The 15,028-nt window shown below is 39.0% G+C and overlaps 2 protein-coding genes across 3 annotated transcripts in view; one reads left to right on the top strand and one right to left on the bottom strand.

The window, feature by feature from the left end:
- Positions 1 to 5,081, bottom strand: part of MGAM (maltase-glucoamylase) — a 198,935-nt gene extending 193,854 nt beyond the window's left edge. Inside the window, exons 1-2 of one of the 2 annotated variants that reach the window (XM_077148064.1) lie at positions 4,943 to 5,081; positions 2,616 to 2,729 (exon numbers count right to left, since the gene is read on the bottom strand). The gene's annotated coding sequence lies outside the window, so the exon portion shown is untranslated. The remainder of the gene's footprint in view (positions 1 to 2,615; positions 2,730 to 4,942) is intronic. The other variant, XM_077148056.1, reaches the window with a different exon arrangement.
- Positions 5,082 to 12,712: 7,631 nt separating this feature from the next.
- On the top strand, positions 12,713 to 13,708 carry TAS2R38 (taste 2 receptor member 38). Its single transcript, XM_077164511.1, has one exon. It carries the CDS (start codon positions 12,713 to 12,715, stop codon positions 13,706 to 13,708), a length of 996 nt encoding a protein of 331 aa, XP_077020626.1.
- Positions 13,709 to 15,028: the final 1,320 nt, after the last annotated feature.

Raw genomic sequence — 15,028 nt, 5'->3', positions numbered from 1 at the left:
TAATTCATTTTGAGTTCATGGCCCTCAGCACTGTTTTAATTTCTCTTCAAAACTCAAGATAACAAGCTACTGATGCACCTTATTTCTCATGTTTATTCATAATCCAGTTATCAATGATATGTCTTTGGAGAACTGGGAGATCTGACTGCAGTTTATTTATTCATTCATTCATTATTTATTTATTAAGCTCTTATGATAGCCACTCTTTTAGGAATTGGATATAGAATAATGAACAAAACAGATAAAAAATCCCTGCTTCCTGGGATTTATATTCTTGTGGATAGAAAAAAGAGATAATAAACAAAATAAATAAAATATAGTATGTTAGATTGTGATAAGTGATATAGAGAAAATTAAAGTAAGGTAAAAAGATGAGGAGTATGGGGTGAGGGTTATGATTTTGATTAGGTTGGTCAGGGGAAATCTCCCTGAAAAGGTAAGAATTATTACTGTACATAATTGTGCAAGCTCCAAGAGTATTTTTTTCCTCTTGAATTATATGGTTACATGAATAGTGGCAAGAACTCATTTTCCTGTTGCTATCATTGCTATTTAGTTAAAATTGACAGAGAAGCCATATTACCCAGACCACCTGGAGATCCAAATTCTTGATACGGCTGTCTAAATTAATCTGGAAAATGTGGATAATTGGCAGTCTTCTATCCTGCATTATAACCAATAGCTGTATGTGTTTAGAGATCTAACCATTGTCTCCCAGCTACTTAGAGAATGGGAAGAAACAAAATAACAAATGACATTTTCTGCAAGTCTGGCCACATTAAAATACAGAGATCTGAGAGTCATGTGGTATATCGGATCATGTCCCCAATAAAGACATGTTCAAGTCCGAGCCCCCAGTCCTGCGGGCATGAATTCATTTGTAAATAGGGTCTTTGAAGATCCTATTAAGAGGAAATCAAACTGAATCAGAGTGGGCTTAATCTGTTACGATCGGAGTTTCTATAATGAAGCAAAGAAATTTGGACATGGAAGTATAAGCCACAGAAGGAGATTTCAGAAAGTGATAGATTACCATGTGACAGAGGCAGAGATTGATTGCCAACAAGCTACCACCAGAATATTATAGACTTCCAAGAAGGCATGGACTGCTGACTCCTCACTCTTACGCTTCTAGCCTCCAAACTGTGTCAATAAATTCCTGTTGTTTAAGCCCACCAGTTTGTAGTATTTTATTATCGCAGCCCTGGCAAACTAAGATAAGTCAGCTCTGATCCTATTCAGCTGTGTGTCCTTGGAAAAAACATTTAACAGCTCTGGGCCTCATTTTCTTCATCTGAATCACAAAGGCATCACCTCTAAGAGACAGCTAGGGCCATCTATGACTCCAGCGCGCCATGATGCGTGCCATCTTTCTCACCACATTCACAGCCACCTCCTCTTCCAATTTTAAATCAAAACTTTCTTATTTTAGGTCCATCTATTACTAAGTATTCCATGTTATGGAGCAGTTTGTAATCTTATGAGCTGATCTGAATTCATTTCTGAGGGAATGCTTGATAATAAAGTATCACTGGCATCTCATGTAGATGTGAATGAAACAGCAATGAGCTGTCTTTAATTTGTGGTTCAAGATACCATTATTTCATTTGGTCCCTGATAGCACTTTGGCCCTACCCAGACGAGCAAGCCAAGGAGCCCCTACCTCTCCATCCCTCCCTCCCTGTTCACGCACACAGTACACTCACTGTTTTACACCACAACACTGGACCAACAGACAGTTTAGAAACCAGGATGTCCTCACAGAGCCATTAAAGTCACTCTTCAGACCCCATACACTATATGCTCACTAATAACCTTTTCTGATGAGACCCATAGGGAACAATCTGGCCTTCTCCCCCTTTCTCTAATAGTAGCTATATTTTCCCACTTCAATGGACAGTCTAAAAAGAAATGCCTACATGTGTTTAACTAGACTCTAGCTACTAATGAGGACCCACATTTAATTTTTACTTTTTTAAGTTTTACAAGCAACAACCCAAACATCTTCCCCTCTTCCCCTTGGCACTTCTACTGTATTTGCATGAAAATAATTATTTTAGGAAAGAGTGTAAGGGGTGTGTGTGGGGAAATATTGAGATGTGAATTTGCATTGATATGTGGTAGGGACAGGGGGAGGGGAGAGATGTATGCAAAGTTTGGAAGGAGATTTTGAAGGGAAAGAAGTGGTATCTGGAATGGCAGTCATGTGGAAATAGAAGGAATGGCCCTAAATAATTTCAATCCCCAATTCTTCTTTCTCTCACGCTCCCATATTCTGAATCAGAAGGAATTTCATCCTGCTACCTTAGACCCGATGTTGAATCATCCATCACACCATGACCACACACACGAAGACACAGGCTGAGCTACAATCGAGCTTGTGGATCCAGCCATGGAGGCAGGAATCATCACCCCTTATCCCAAAAGAAAAAAGATAAATGAATTGGATTTTGTTTTATGTGTGTACACTTCATGATTTTTTTGGTTTGTTGTTGACTTATTTTGTTGATTTTTGTCTGTGTTTAAAAGGACATTTTAACTAAAGGAGAACAGCACAAATTCACACACACCTGCATGCACAGAGTACACAGAACATACAGATTTCATCGACATACCTCCTGCCGCAGCTCCCGTTCTCTCTTCACGGTGGCCCGGCAATAAAGCAGGGGAGCACAGTCCAAGTGGAGCAACCACAGCCTCGGTAACTATTTACTGGGCTGGAAACAGGCCTATCAAGAAAATGGTAATGGTTTTCAAATGCAAGTGACTGTCCAGCTTTAATTTCCCAGAATCAGAATTGCTAGTTAATTAGTAATCCTGATCTTCCTCTGAGCAGAAAACCCTAAGACCTTGGAGTAAGAAGTGATCAACCATGACCCGTTTCTATTTGGGAGCCATGGAGTGCAAATGTGAGTACTTCTCTCCATTTCCCCAGACATTAGCCTTATCTAGACCTTCCTCACCCATGTCTGGATCATGCTTTCAACCACAGAAAATACAACCACTTCCTCAATACAATTCAATTCAACATGTAATACTTATTCAATTTGATTGTTTTAAGTTGTATATATTCCAGAAAAATATAACTTAATCCATTCCTGTGGTGTGAACCCATTGTAAGTAAGAACTTCCTAGGATTCAAAATGCCAAACAATTGGTCTCTTTCAATCAGTCTGGAAGAATAGTACTTCTCTTCCACAACCCCTAAACACACCATTCCCTTAGGGAACCTGGGAAGCTGTACAAGGTTCATGTCCATTGCACTATCACCAAGTATGGAACACCACTACCCTGGGGTCCTCCATGATCATTCCCTAAAGACCAAAGAACCAAGGAATCACATAGTCAACACTGAATGAGAACTCTGCTCTCTCCCTGTGCCAGCCTTCCACAAACAATTCAGGCTTCCATTCTGAAATCTAAAATCATAATATTAATAGTCTATACTTCATAATAAACCTCAAATTCCTCTTCTTCTCCTGAGCTGGCTCTACTTTTCCACCATTTTCTTACTCAATCCCCTACCTCTTTCTTGCTTCTGGATATTTTCTGTCCTTCACCAGGAATGTCAGCTTCTTTTCTGTCTTCCTATGAAAACCCTTCTCCTTTTGAAAAGCATTATTTAAAACCCACTCTATCATGAAAATTTCCCAAAGCACACAATTCATGTTAATGTTTGACTTTCTATGAACTATTGAAGTGAGGGTATTATGCTTAAGAACATAGTGGGGTTTTTTTGTTTGTTTGAGGGGTGTTTTTGTATGCTGTATGGTGGGGCCACGTTTCATTATTTTTCCATGTGAGTATCCCGTTGTTGTAGTACTATTCATTGAATTTTTTGTTTGCTTGTTGTTTGCTTGTTTGTTTTGGGGGGAAGTCCATGAGAATCAAACCCAGGTCTCCCCCCAGGGCAGGCAAGAATTCTACTACTGAACTACTCTTGCACCCCCAAGAACATATTGTTTTATTTTATAATTCTGCATTCCCCACGTGCTTAGAGGAATGCTGGCCACTCAAGTCTCTGCTTTTCCATCAAAGTCAGACCCTCACCAGAAACTTATTCTCACCACTGAGCCCAGAGGGACAGTTGAGACCCAGTGTGTGTACGCCATACTCCCAGCATCAAACATCAGTTAGTGAATATTCCCCTATAATAAAGTCCTTGTACAAAATAAAATACTCAACTGTTTGGATTTTATCAGCAAAGGACTGTGGGTAGATTAGATGACCTGAAAGTATCTCTAATAGCTCATTAATCTGAGATAGTTGACTAGAATATTTAAACCAAGATAAAATATTTATTGGACATTGTTTCCATATTAAATCCTTAGATGGTTATCTAAGGATCCCTAATTGCTCTACGGCATCATTAAAAAGAGACTGCGGTTTGGAAACAAACCAGTTTGGGCTTAACTATAAGCTTCACTACTTAATGCAGATCCTGGGCAGTCATTTAAATTTTCTGAAGCTCCATTGACTTATCTGTAAACTAGGGATAATAATATGCACTTCCTAACATTACTTTGGGGCTAAGCTGATATCCAGTGTCAGTTCTCAGTTCCTCCCTGAGTAGTCTCTTCTGAAAAAAAACTAAGATAAATAAAGTCTAATAAGCAGTATCATTAGCTTAAATTCCATTAAGAACTGTTCCCTCCAGTTCATCAACTCCCAGGAACAGCCTCCCTAACTTGTTCTAGAAGCATACCATATTGAACTGATTCCACAGGTAAATGGAAGAAAAACCAGGCATAGCCAATTACTTGGAACTATTTGGCTCTTTAACTCTCTCTCTCTCACTCTCTCTCTTCCTACTCCACCTCACACTCTCTCACACACAAATACCACCTCACAGCACACTACACATGCTTACAAGCACAAGCCATCAACACCCCCTTCCAATCACAATTAATGGTCTCCACAACCTACAAGCTTTCTATTGTACCTCTCTTTTGTTGTAGCCGAGTGGTTTTCCTTCTTTTGTCTCAAGCCCTTCACATCACAGGCCACCTGGCAAGGCTGAATACAAATTGCTTGGATTGTCCAGAAATGCAGCAGAAGGTGAAAGTAGAAGTGATTTACACAAAGCATTACAGCATTTCCTTCTCTTGTGAAATATCTCTTATTCAGCAATTTTACCCTGTCTTCCACCCTTTCCTCCCTCTACCTCTTCAGACAGAACCACCTGCACCCACAAATGTAAGTACAAGGAGAGTTATCATGAATAATACATTCCCCACTATTCACATGATAGTAATAAAACTTTAGATTTGTATAGTACTATGCTTTCAGAGCACTTTAATCATAGTATCTCTTTGATCACAACCCATGAGATAGGACAGGTATTTTAATTTCTGATGTGTAAAGGAGAAAACAGAAACTCAGTAAAATGACTTGTTAAAGGTGACACAAATAGTGGCAAGGTTGAACTCATAATAATCTAATTCTGACCTAGTATAATCCCATGTTCACAGTGTATGCAATGAGTAAATCCAGAAGATTTCTTTTTTAGACATGATGGCTTACTCATTTAACGAATTCAATCACTCTCTACCAAGTCACTCAAACTGAAAATGCTCAAATCCTATCAGTAATAAAATTCTACCAGACTCACCTTAGAAATAGTTTCTTTCTTCTCTTTAAGTCCAAGTCTGTTGTTTTAGTTTCATGCTCTGCTTTAAAGCAGATTCCATAAAATGTTTTAGCTTTGACAACGGGAATTTGTTGGTTTACAGTTTTGAGGCCAAGAAAATGTCCAATTCAAGGCATCCCTCAGGGTGATCCTTTCTTCCCAAAGACGGGTTACTGGCAACCCTTGGTTTCTCTGCTACATGGCAAAGCATACAGTATTATCTGCTCATCTTTTACGGGTTTCATTGCTTTCAGCTTCTTGCTTCCATTGCTTTCTTTCTCTCTGAATGAATTCCATTCAGGATTCCAGTAAGAGGATTAAGACACATTCCAATTGAAGTAGTTCACAACTTAACTGAAATCGCCTCATCAAAAGGTTCCATCTACAACGGTCCGCACACACAGGAATGGTTTAGACTTAAGAACATGTTTTTCTGAGATATACAGTTCTAAGCCACCATGTATATACTAGAAATTGCCATTATTTCCTCTATGTCCTCTTCCCACAGAGAATACCTGCACTGACAACTCTTATAAGGGAAGCTCAACATAATCATAAATCTCTGGCCACAGCTGATTGGACCAGTACTGGACAGCCCACCCAAGTTGGTCCAATCAGATTTTCCCTTCCAGAAAATAGGATTTGAGACAATGTTTGACTCAATTAGGCTGTACTAGGTATCAATCTATAAGGTCAATTGTGTCACTGAGAGTCAGAAATTAAAGAGCTTTTCTGAAAACACTTGCAAAAAAGAATGAAATAGCCATGAAAGAGTTGGAGAAATAAAAGACCATTCAATCCAAAAAAGGAAAGGCAGAGAATCTAACTGCTTGTTATCCTTCCAATTTCTGTGAAGGCTAATGTACTTCATACAACTCATTTCATGTGATTCCTGTTTCTTCATCAAAATATTACCTCTACTGCCACTGTCACCACCACCACCACCACCATCATCAACCGTACCTTCAGCCAGCTTCTGTGAGTTTCTGCGCCTGGCAACCATGTGGTCCTGCTATGATAGGCTCTGATTGGCTCCCCTGTCCAAAGTACATATCTCTGCCAAAAATCAAATCATTCCAGTCTATCCTATGAGCGACAAATTATCCTCCTGATATCTGTATATTTCTGGCTTTTACAACCACCTGCAACCTGTAGGGCTTCCAAATCGCCGGTCTCTCTCCAAATTGTTTCACTTCCCCATGTGTTCTGGGGGGTATGTGTTGGCACTAGCACATCTTCTGTGAGATTCAATTTTAGTCCAAGCACATTAGAGAAGGACTAGTAATTTGAATCAGTATTGTGAATTATAAAAAATATGGCAATATGATGTAGTAGCATGCAAACTGACATGACTTTTTTCAATATAAAAGCCAAATTTTATGGAATGTTTCTTCTGTGATGCACACTTGGTTAGAATGCTCCCCACAAACCTATTGTTCCAGGGAAGAAATGTGGAAAAAATTCCATCAGCCCAACTCAGGTTCTCTCATGTTTGTCCTCTTCTCTGGTATGGCCTCCCTCTCCCATTCTCCTCTATTCTTGCTCTGCTCCCTGGGAATCAGCATGTCCACCATATTTCCATCCCAGCACTGCCATCTCTCAATGGACCACTGTCTCTGCTAGACAGAGAACCTTTAAAGTGCCAATGTAACACAATGTTCTCTTACGTGTTATGCCGCATTCTGTTAGAGAGAAACAGAGCACACCTGACTACTATCCAGTGTTTTACAATTCTTTCAGCTTTTACTTAAAGCTTCTTCACCTTTGCCCATGATTCCAGACAAAGTGAAACTTAGGAAGGGGACCAGAGTGGCCTCTACAGGAATCCCACGACAGGTCCCTATAGAAGGAATTGATCTCATGCATGTCCTTAATCACAATTTTCCCTTTTGTGTTTTATATCCCAGTGGTTCCCAAATGTGAGTAGGCACCAGAATCACTTGAATGGCTTGTTAGAACACGGATTGCTGGACTCCTCCTGCGGAGTTTTTGGTTCAGCAAGTCTAAGTGAGGTCTAAGTATGTGCATTTCTTACAAGTTTCCTGGGGATGGTGATGCTGCTGGTGTGGGGATCATACTTTAAGGGAGTTTTAACATCTGTTTATTTGAAAGTTCAGGTGACTACAGTCTTTGGATTATATCTGATGAAGTAAAGTTTTTTTTGTTGCTGCTGCTCTTATTAGTGTTGTTATTCATTTGACTGTTCTTAGCTTTTTGGGGATACAAATTACAAAAAGATGATTCAACACAATCCCAACCAAAAGTCCAGCAAACTTCTTTGTAGAAATGGAAAAGCATCAAATTTCTATGGAAAGGTAAGGGGTGCCAAATAACCAAAGCCATGTAAGATAAAAAGAATGAAGTTAGGGGACTCACACTTCCAATATTAAAACATATAGTTAAGCAACAATAATCAAAACAGTATGGTACTGGCACAAGGACAGACATATAGACTACTGGAATAGAACTGAGAGACCAGAAACCAACCCTCACATTTGGGCAACTGATTTTTGACAAGGAAACGAAGACCACTCAATTGGGAAATAATAATCTCTTCAACAAACGGTGCTGGGAAAACCTGATCTCCATTTTCAAAAAAAAAGAAAGGTGACTCCCATCTTATCCTTATACAAAAACTCGAAATGGAGCAAAGACTTAAGTATAAAAGCCAAAAACTATAAAAATCCCAGGAGAAAATGTATGGAATCATCTTCAGAACCTTGTTAGGCAACAGTTTCTTAGGCATTGCACCCAAAGCACAAGCAACAAAAGAAAAAAATAGACAAATGGGATCTCATAAAAATTGAAAATTTTTGTGCTTCAAATGATTTTCTCATAAAAGTAAAATAACAATCTACACAATGGGGAAGAAATATTTGGAAACCACATATCTGTTACAGGTTTAATATCCAGAATATATAAAGAAGAGCTTATATAGAAAGACTTCCCAATTAAAAATGGGCAGAAGACGAAGAGACATTACTCCAAAGAAGATATACAAATGGCCAAAAACACATGCAAAGGTGTTCCACCTCCTTAGCCATCAGGGAATTGCAAATCAAAACCACAAAGAGATACCATTTCACATCCACTACAATGACTACTATTTTTTAAAAATGGAAAATAACAAGTGTTGTAGAGAATGCAGAGAAGTAGGAACACTCCTTCATTACTGGTGGCACTATAAAGTGGTGCAGCCACTGTGCAATGCTTCAGAAAGCTAAGTATAGAATTTCCACATGACTTCTAGGTATATGTATAAAAGAAATTGAAAGTAGGGACTTAAACAGATGTTTGCACACCGATGTTCATAGCAGCATTATTCACAACTGCCAAAAGATGGAAGCAATCAAGTATCCATCAACTGATGAATAGATAAACAATATATGGTATATATATATATATATATATATATATATATATATATATATATATACACACATATATACAATGAAATCTTATTTGGCTGTAAAAAAGAATGAAGTTCTAATACATGCAACAACATAGATGAACTTGAAGACATCATGTTGAATGAAATAAGCCAGACACAAAAAAGGACAAATATTATATGCTATCACTGATATGAAATAATTAAAATAAGAAAACTCATAGAGACAAAATCTACGATATAGGTTACCAGGGGAAGGAGTGGGAATAAGGAATAGGGGGTTAAGGTTTAAAATGCATAGGGTTCCTGTTTGGAACAAAGGGAGAGTTTTGGTAATGGATGGTGGTGATGGTAGCACAACATTGTAAACTCAGTTAACAACACTGTGATATATATCTGAATGTTGTTAAAAGGGGAAATGTTAGATTGTATATATGGTAATAGAATAAAATTTTTTTTTAAATCCATGAAACTATACTATGTAAACAGTGAACTCTAAGTTAAACCATGGACTATAGTTAATAGTACAATTATTAAAGTGTGCTTTCATCAATTGTGATATAATGTACCACAGAGTTCTCACCTGCCATGCTGGAGACCCGGGTTCAATTCCCAGTGCCTGCCCATGCAAAAAAAAAAAAAAAAGTACCGCACCAAAGCAAGGTGTTAATAATAAGGTAGTATATGGGAATCCTTTATTTTATGCATGATTGTTCTATAAACACACAACTTCCCTAACAACGACAAAAAAATTGCAGTTAGTTGATAAAGACTACTGATACTGGAGGTTGTTTATATAACCTCAAACACTGCATGTACAGAAGTCAAGGCAGGGTACAGCTGATACCAGCAAAGGCTTGCACTACTCTAAAACAGCCCTGATTATTGAAAGATGTTGGTGGGATTTGATACTCAAAAATGTCAATATAGATGAATTATTTTATTGATTCTTGATATAAAAGGTTATAGCCTTGATGTAAATAAATAAAATAAAATATAATTCTGTGGTTGTATATATTTGCTTGTACATTGGCACAAATACCTTCCATGTTGACTCTCAAGGAAAATAAGTACCTTTTCTAAATACTTTTAGCACAATACTGCCACCTTCTGGATTAAGAGAAGGGGAAATGTGAGCGTCAGTTAACAGTACAGAACTCAGTATTTCAGTACTTGCAGCATTCAGTAAGAATGAGGACTCAAAATCAGGTAGTGACAGAGACAATGAATTAAAGACAGCATCATTGTTACTCTTTTAGGCACAATGAAGGACTATATGAACATTTAGACATTGACAATTGAGAAGAAAACAGACGTGAATATTTGTAGTAATCTGATTTATGCCTTCTTAGTTATAAGAATAAAAGTAAGAAACTTCAATTAAAAGAAAACAAAAATACAGAGACTGAGACTTACTGTGGCAACACAGGTAGCTCTTCAATTTAGGAAAATTTTAAATGAATTTGCAGGAAGAAGAAAGGTCAAAGAACATCAAGGACAAACAAAACACAATAGAACAATGGTAATAACCAATTTTTAGTGACTTTTATGTACCAAATAAAAATCCAACCATGTTACATGAGTCGGTTCCTGTAATTCTCACAACCCTCTGGGGTAGGTGTTGTTTGATCATCTCCATTTCATAGATGAGGATATTTAGGCAGGGAGAGCTTCAATACCTTACAAAGTTCTCACAGAAAGTAAGGGGCAGGGGCAGGTCCTCTCCCAGGAGGCTTGGTTCCAGAGCCCACACTCCCAACACAAAGCCTTCTGCCCTAAAGCATTCTGCCTAGAGCACTCCACACACAGCTGTGAGCACATCCTGAGGAAAGAGATTGCCTAGAGTGAGACTGTGAAGAGTTAGTATGAAGCACCAGTGAAGCACTATGCTGAGCAAACTGATAAAAAGTTGGAAAACTCCATCACTTAGAGGTAATGGTATCATATGATAGATAGCAAACCAAAGCAGAATCGTTCGACCGACTGAATGAATGAGTGAGTGAATGAGCATGAAGGGCAGTAATAAAAGAAGCAGAAAAGTTAAACATTTACAAGAAAGGAAAAGAAGTCCAAGCCAGGGGGAGAGAAGGTTATAAGACTAGCATCCAGTCCGTAATGATGTCAGCTCTCCAAACTCAGACAAGAAACTGGACAGAAATTTTATAGGGTTTGAGAATGAGATCAAGGAGAATTAGAGATAGCAGGAGATCAGAGCTCATCAAATATTTGGAAATATTTAAAAGGGGAGGAAGCTAAATTTCAGAAATTGCAGCCAAGTATGTTAGAAGATAACCCCTGGGAATGCTAAAGAATGTCCTGGACAGAATCTATGGAAATGTTACAGACTACAAAATGCTCTATTTGTAAAAATGTCATTTATTCAAAAATTATTTATTGATTACCTACTGTGTGCCCTCAAAGCCTGCATGTTTAGTTGGGGAGGGGGTGGTCAGAATATAGGCAATAAATATTTGAATATATGCAGGAATACACAACAGATTAAATGATGGTAAGCACCCAAGATGGGATAAGAAGTACCATTCAAAAGGTGGTCAGAGAAGTTCTCTCTGATAACATGACTTAAGAAGAAACCTGAAGAAAGTTAGACAATGAAGTAGGAAGAGAAGAACATTACAGGAAGCAGGAAGTATAAGCGTAGTGACACTGAATGGGGAGGGTGCTTGGTGAATTCACAGAACAGGAAAGAGGTCAGTGTGGCAGAGGTAGAGTGAGAGAAGAAGTAAGTATAACAGATGACAGCTGAAAAGGAGCAGGGCACCTCATTGAGAGGAACGCTGTGGACCACCATAAGGGCTTGGCTTTTATCGTGAAAGAAATGAGAGCCATTGGAAGATTTGAAAAGAGGAAGGACATAATCAGAGGTATATTTTAAAAAGCGGGATCGCTATGGTTGCTAAGTAGAAAATGGGGGTAAGGAGATAAGGGGTGGGAGGCAGGGACAGCAGTTGAGAGATTTCTACAGCAATCCAGGCAAGATTTTCTACTTTTTCTCTCCTTTGTGTCAAGGTGCTGATCTTGCTTATCTAAATACTCCTCTTGCCAAACATAATACCTGGCATAATAATTATGATTGAAAGGAACCTTTGGTAAAAACAACTAAAACTGTAGTCATGCACTGGTGCCAGGGGAGAATTAAGCTCTTGTTCATATTAAAAATATAGTCTATGATAAGAGTGATGCCTCAGAGGTAATAGAAGACATGTAAATAGGAAGAGACACTATTTCAAATCTAGTACAAGAAAATGTACTGCTTTGCCTGCTACCAGCTTCCTTGAGCTCATAAGCAAATAACACTGTCTTCTCCACCCAACCAGGTTCAGATGGACATGCAAAACAGAGCTTGGGAAATCGAGCCTCTGTCTTGTTTGCATCCCTGATGCTGTGTTCTGGCCTTCTGGAGAGGCTGTTCCACAAGGAACACCTGGGTTTATTAAACGCTTACATATCACCCAAGAGAGAGAAACATCAGTTTTCTACTTTTATGATGAGTCCCTATGTGTATTCAAAAAATATTCTAAAACAACAACATCCCTCTCAATTTCCGGCCAGAAATTTTTCTGTACCTAATTTGGATAGACCCAGGGCAAGAACCTGATGCTCTGTGAAAGTAAGTTCCTGGCCCAGAATCTATACTTAACTGAGTCTTAGTAAGTTAGCTAACTCAAAGAGACATCATGTTGGCTCTGTCTCCAGTCTTAACTGTGTCCTATGAGGTCAAGAGTATATTTCTGTTGCTTTCAATCCTGGAGTTTGCAGCGGGGATCCTGGCGAATGCCTTCATTTTCTTGGTGAATTTTTGGGATTTGTTGAAGAGACAACCACTGAGCAACTGTGATCTTGTGTTATTTAGTCTCAGTATTACCCGGATTTTCCTACATGGGCTGCTGTTCCTGCATGCTATCCACCTTACCCACTTCCAGCAGATGAAAGACCCACTGAGTCTCAACTACCAAACTGTCATAATGCTTTGGATGATCACAAACCAAGTCAGCTTCTGGTTTACCACCTGTCTCAGTGTCCTCTACTGCTCCAAGATTGTCCGTTTCTCCCACACCTTCCTGCTCTACTTGGCAAGCTGGACTTCCAGGAAGATCCCGCAGATGCTCCTGGTTGCTGTTCTTTTTTCCAGTGTGTGCACTTTCCTCTGTTTGTTTAGCTTTTTTAGCCAATCTCACATCACAGTCACAACTATGATATTTATGAATAACAATACAGACACAGACAATGCAAAAATCAATTTCTTGTATTCCTTTCTCTTCTGCAATCTGGGGGCTATCTTCCCTTTCCTAATTTTTCTGATTTCTTCTGGGATGCTGATTGTCTCACTTGGGAGGCACATGAGAACAATGAAGGCCAAAACCAGTGACTCTGGTGACCCCAGCCTGGCTGCTCACATCAAAGCCCTCAAATCTCTCGTCTCCTTTTTCTTCCTCTATGTAGTGTCATTTTGTGCTGCCATCATCTCTGTGCCCATGCTGTTGCTGTGGCACAGCAAGATAGGGGTAATGGTTTGTGTAGGAATAATGGCAGCTTGTCCCTCTGGACATGCGACCATCCTGATCTCAAGCAATGCCAAGCTGAGAAGAGCTATGAACATCCTTCTACTGTGGGCTCAGAGCAGCCTAAAGGTAAGGGCAGACCAAAAGGTAGCTCCCAGGATATTATGCTGAAAGTAGACATGAGTTGGACCTCTTCATGAATATGCCTCTAATTCCTCTTGAAGTTTTTAGTAACCAATTCCATCTTCTCCTTTAAAATGAAAATGATAGCCTCTGTGTTTTACTTTATATCAGTTGACTCCCTATAGAAGAATAAATAATTAAAGCTCTTTAAATGGCCTAGACAAGTTGACTGGCTTTGGTTCCCTAGGTTTGTTTTGATAAGAAGAGCAAAATGGAGAATCGAAGTACTGAGTGTATAATGGCTTACTGTTTCTTGGTGTGAGCCAATACATGGATAAATCACCTCTTCTGAAATGACAAACTCCTAAGATAATAATGGCTGATTTTTAGCATGACTGCTAAACCTGTTCCTCAAAACTGGTGCTAACAAAATATCTGAATATTTTCTTTACTATGGCAATTACATAATCTTCTTCAAATGTCATCATTTTCATGAAAATATAAGGTTTGGAAAAAGGAACTTGGAAGAATATTTACAACACCACCCCAGCTTCAAGAGGAGCTACATTTAAAATTCTTTCAGGTGCCAGAAGAAAGGAGTCATTTTGCTGAAAATACACTGATTCAGAAATGCACATTAGAATTTCTTTATGGTGGGAGGAAAAAGAAAGGAGGGTATTTGCTCAAGAGGTGCACTGGATACCTTGGCCAGAGTCTTTTGTGTGCTGTAGCTCTACTCAGCTTTCACAAACAGTTCTTTATTTGGTCCCAAGTACTGGACAATCCAGTTGCTGGACCAGCCAAATAAAGCTGGCTGAAAGGTGCATTTATAGAAACTCAGCATTCTCAATCTGCCTGCATAAGGACCTAGCCAAGGAGACTTTCCTCAGATCAGGTCCTAAAGGTCTCAGGAGATAAAAAAACAGCACACCAGATATTTAAATCCCGACAGACATCAAAGTTATAGCAGGTCACCCACAGAGGCTTCCAGTTTTGCCACCTATGAATGCTGCTGGAAAACCCCGTCCTCCTCTCAAGCATCTGGTCTTCATAAACCCAATTCCTCCTCTGAGTTTTTCTAAATGCCATTAGCCTTTTTTTTCACCTCTAATGGTTACAAAAGTTGCAACTTCTCCTGGCTTCTTTTTCTCTGGTTGACATCAAAGTTACCCAAGTTTCCCTCAAAGGCAGCGGTCATCACCTGTGGCTGCACATTAAAATCACTTAGGGAGCTTTTAAAATCTCAATGCCCAGTTCACATACCAGGCCAATAAAATTAGAATTTCTAGAAGTGGGATCATTATATTTTAAGGCTCCCCACGGCATAGCTAATGTTGAGACCCACTGTTCTAGATGCTTTTTTTCGTG

The sequence above is a fragment of the Tamandua tetradactyla genome, chromosome 1 (assembly GCF_023851605.1).
Source record: "Tamandua tetradactyla isolate mTamTet1 chromosome 1, mTamTet1.pri, whole genome shotgun sequence".
NCBI lineage: Eukaryota > Metazoa > Chordata > Mammalia > Pilosa > Myrmecophagidae > Tamandua > Tamandua tetradactyla.
Note: the sequence above shows the minus strand (reverse complement) of the source record. Positions and strands in the feature narration are given on the sequence as shown.

Bases quoted from the DNA above. Each gene is read 5' to 3' on its own strand.
- TAS2R38 (XM_077164511.1), top strand. From the start codon at position 12,713: ATGTTGGCTCTGTCTCCAGTCTTAACTGTGTCCTATGAGGTCAAGAGT.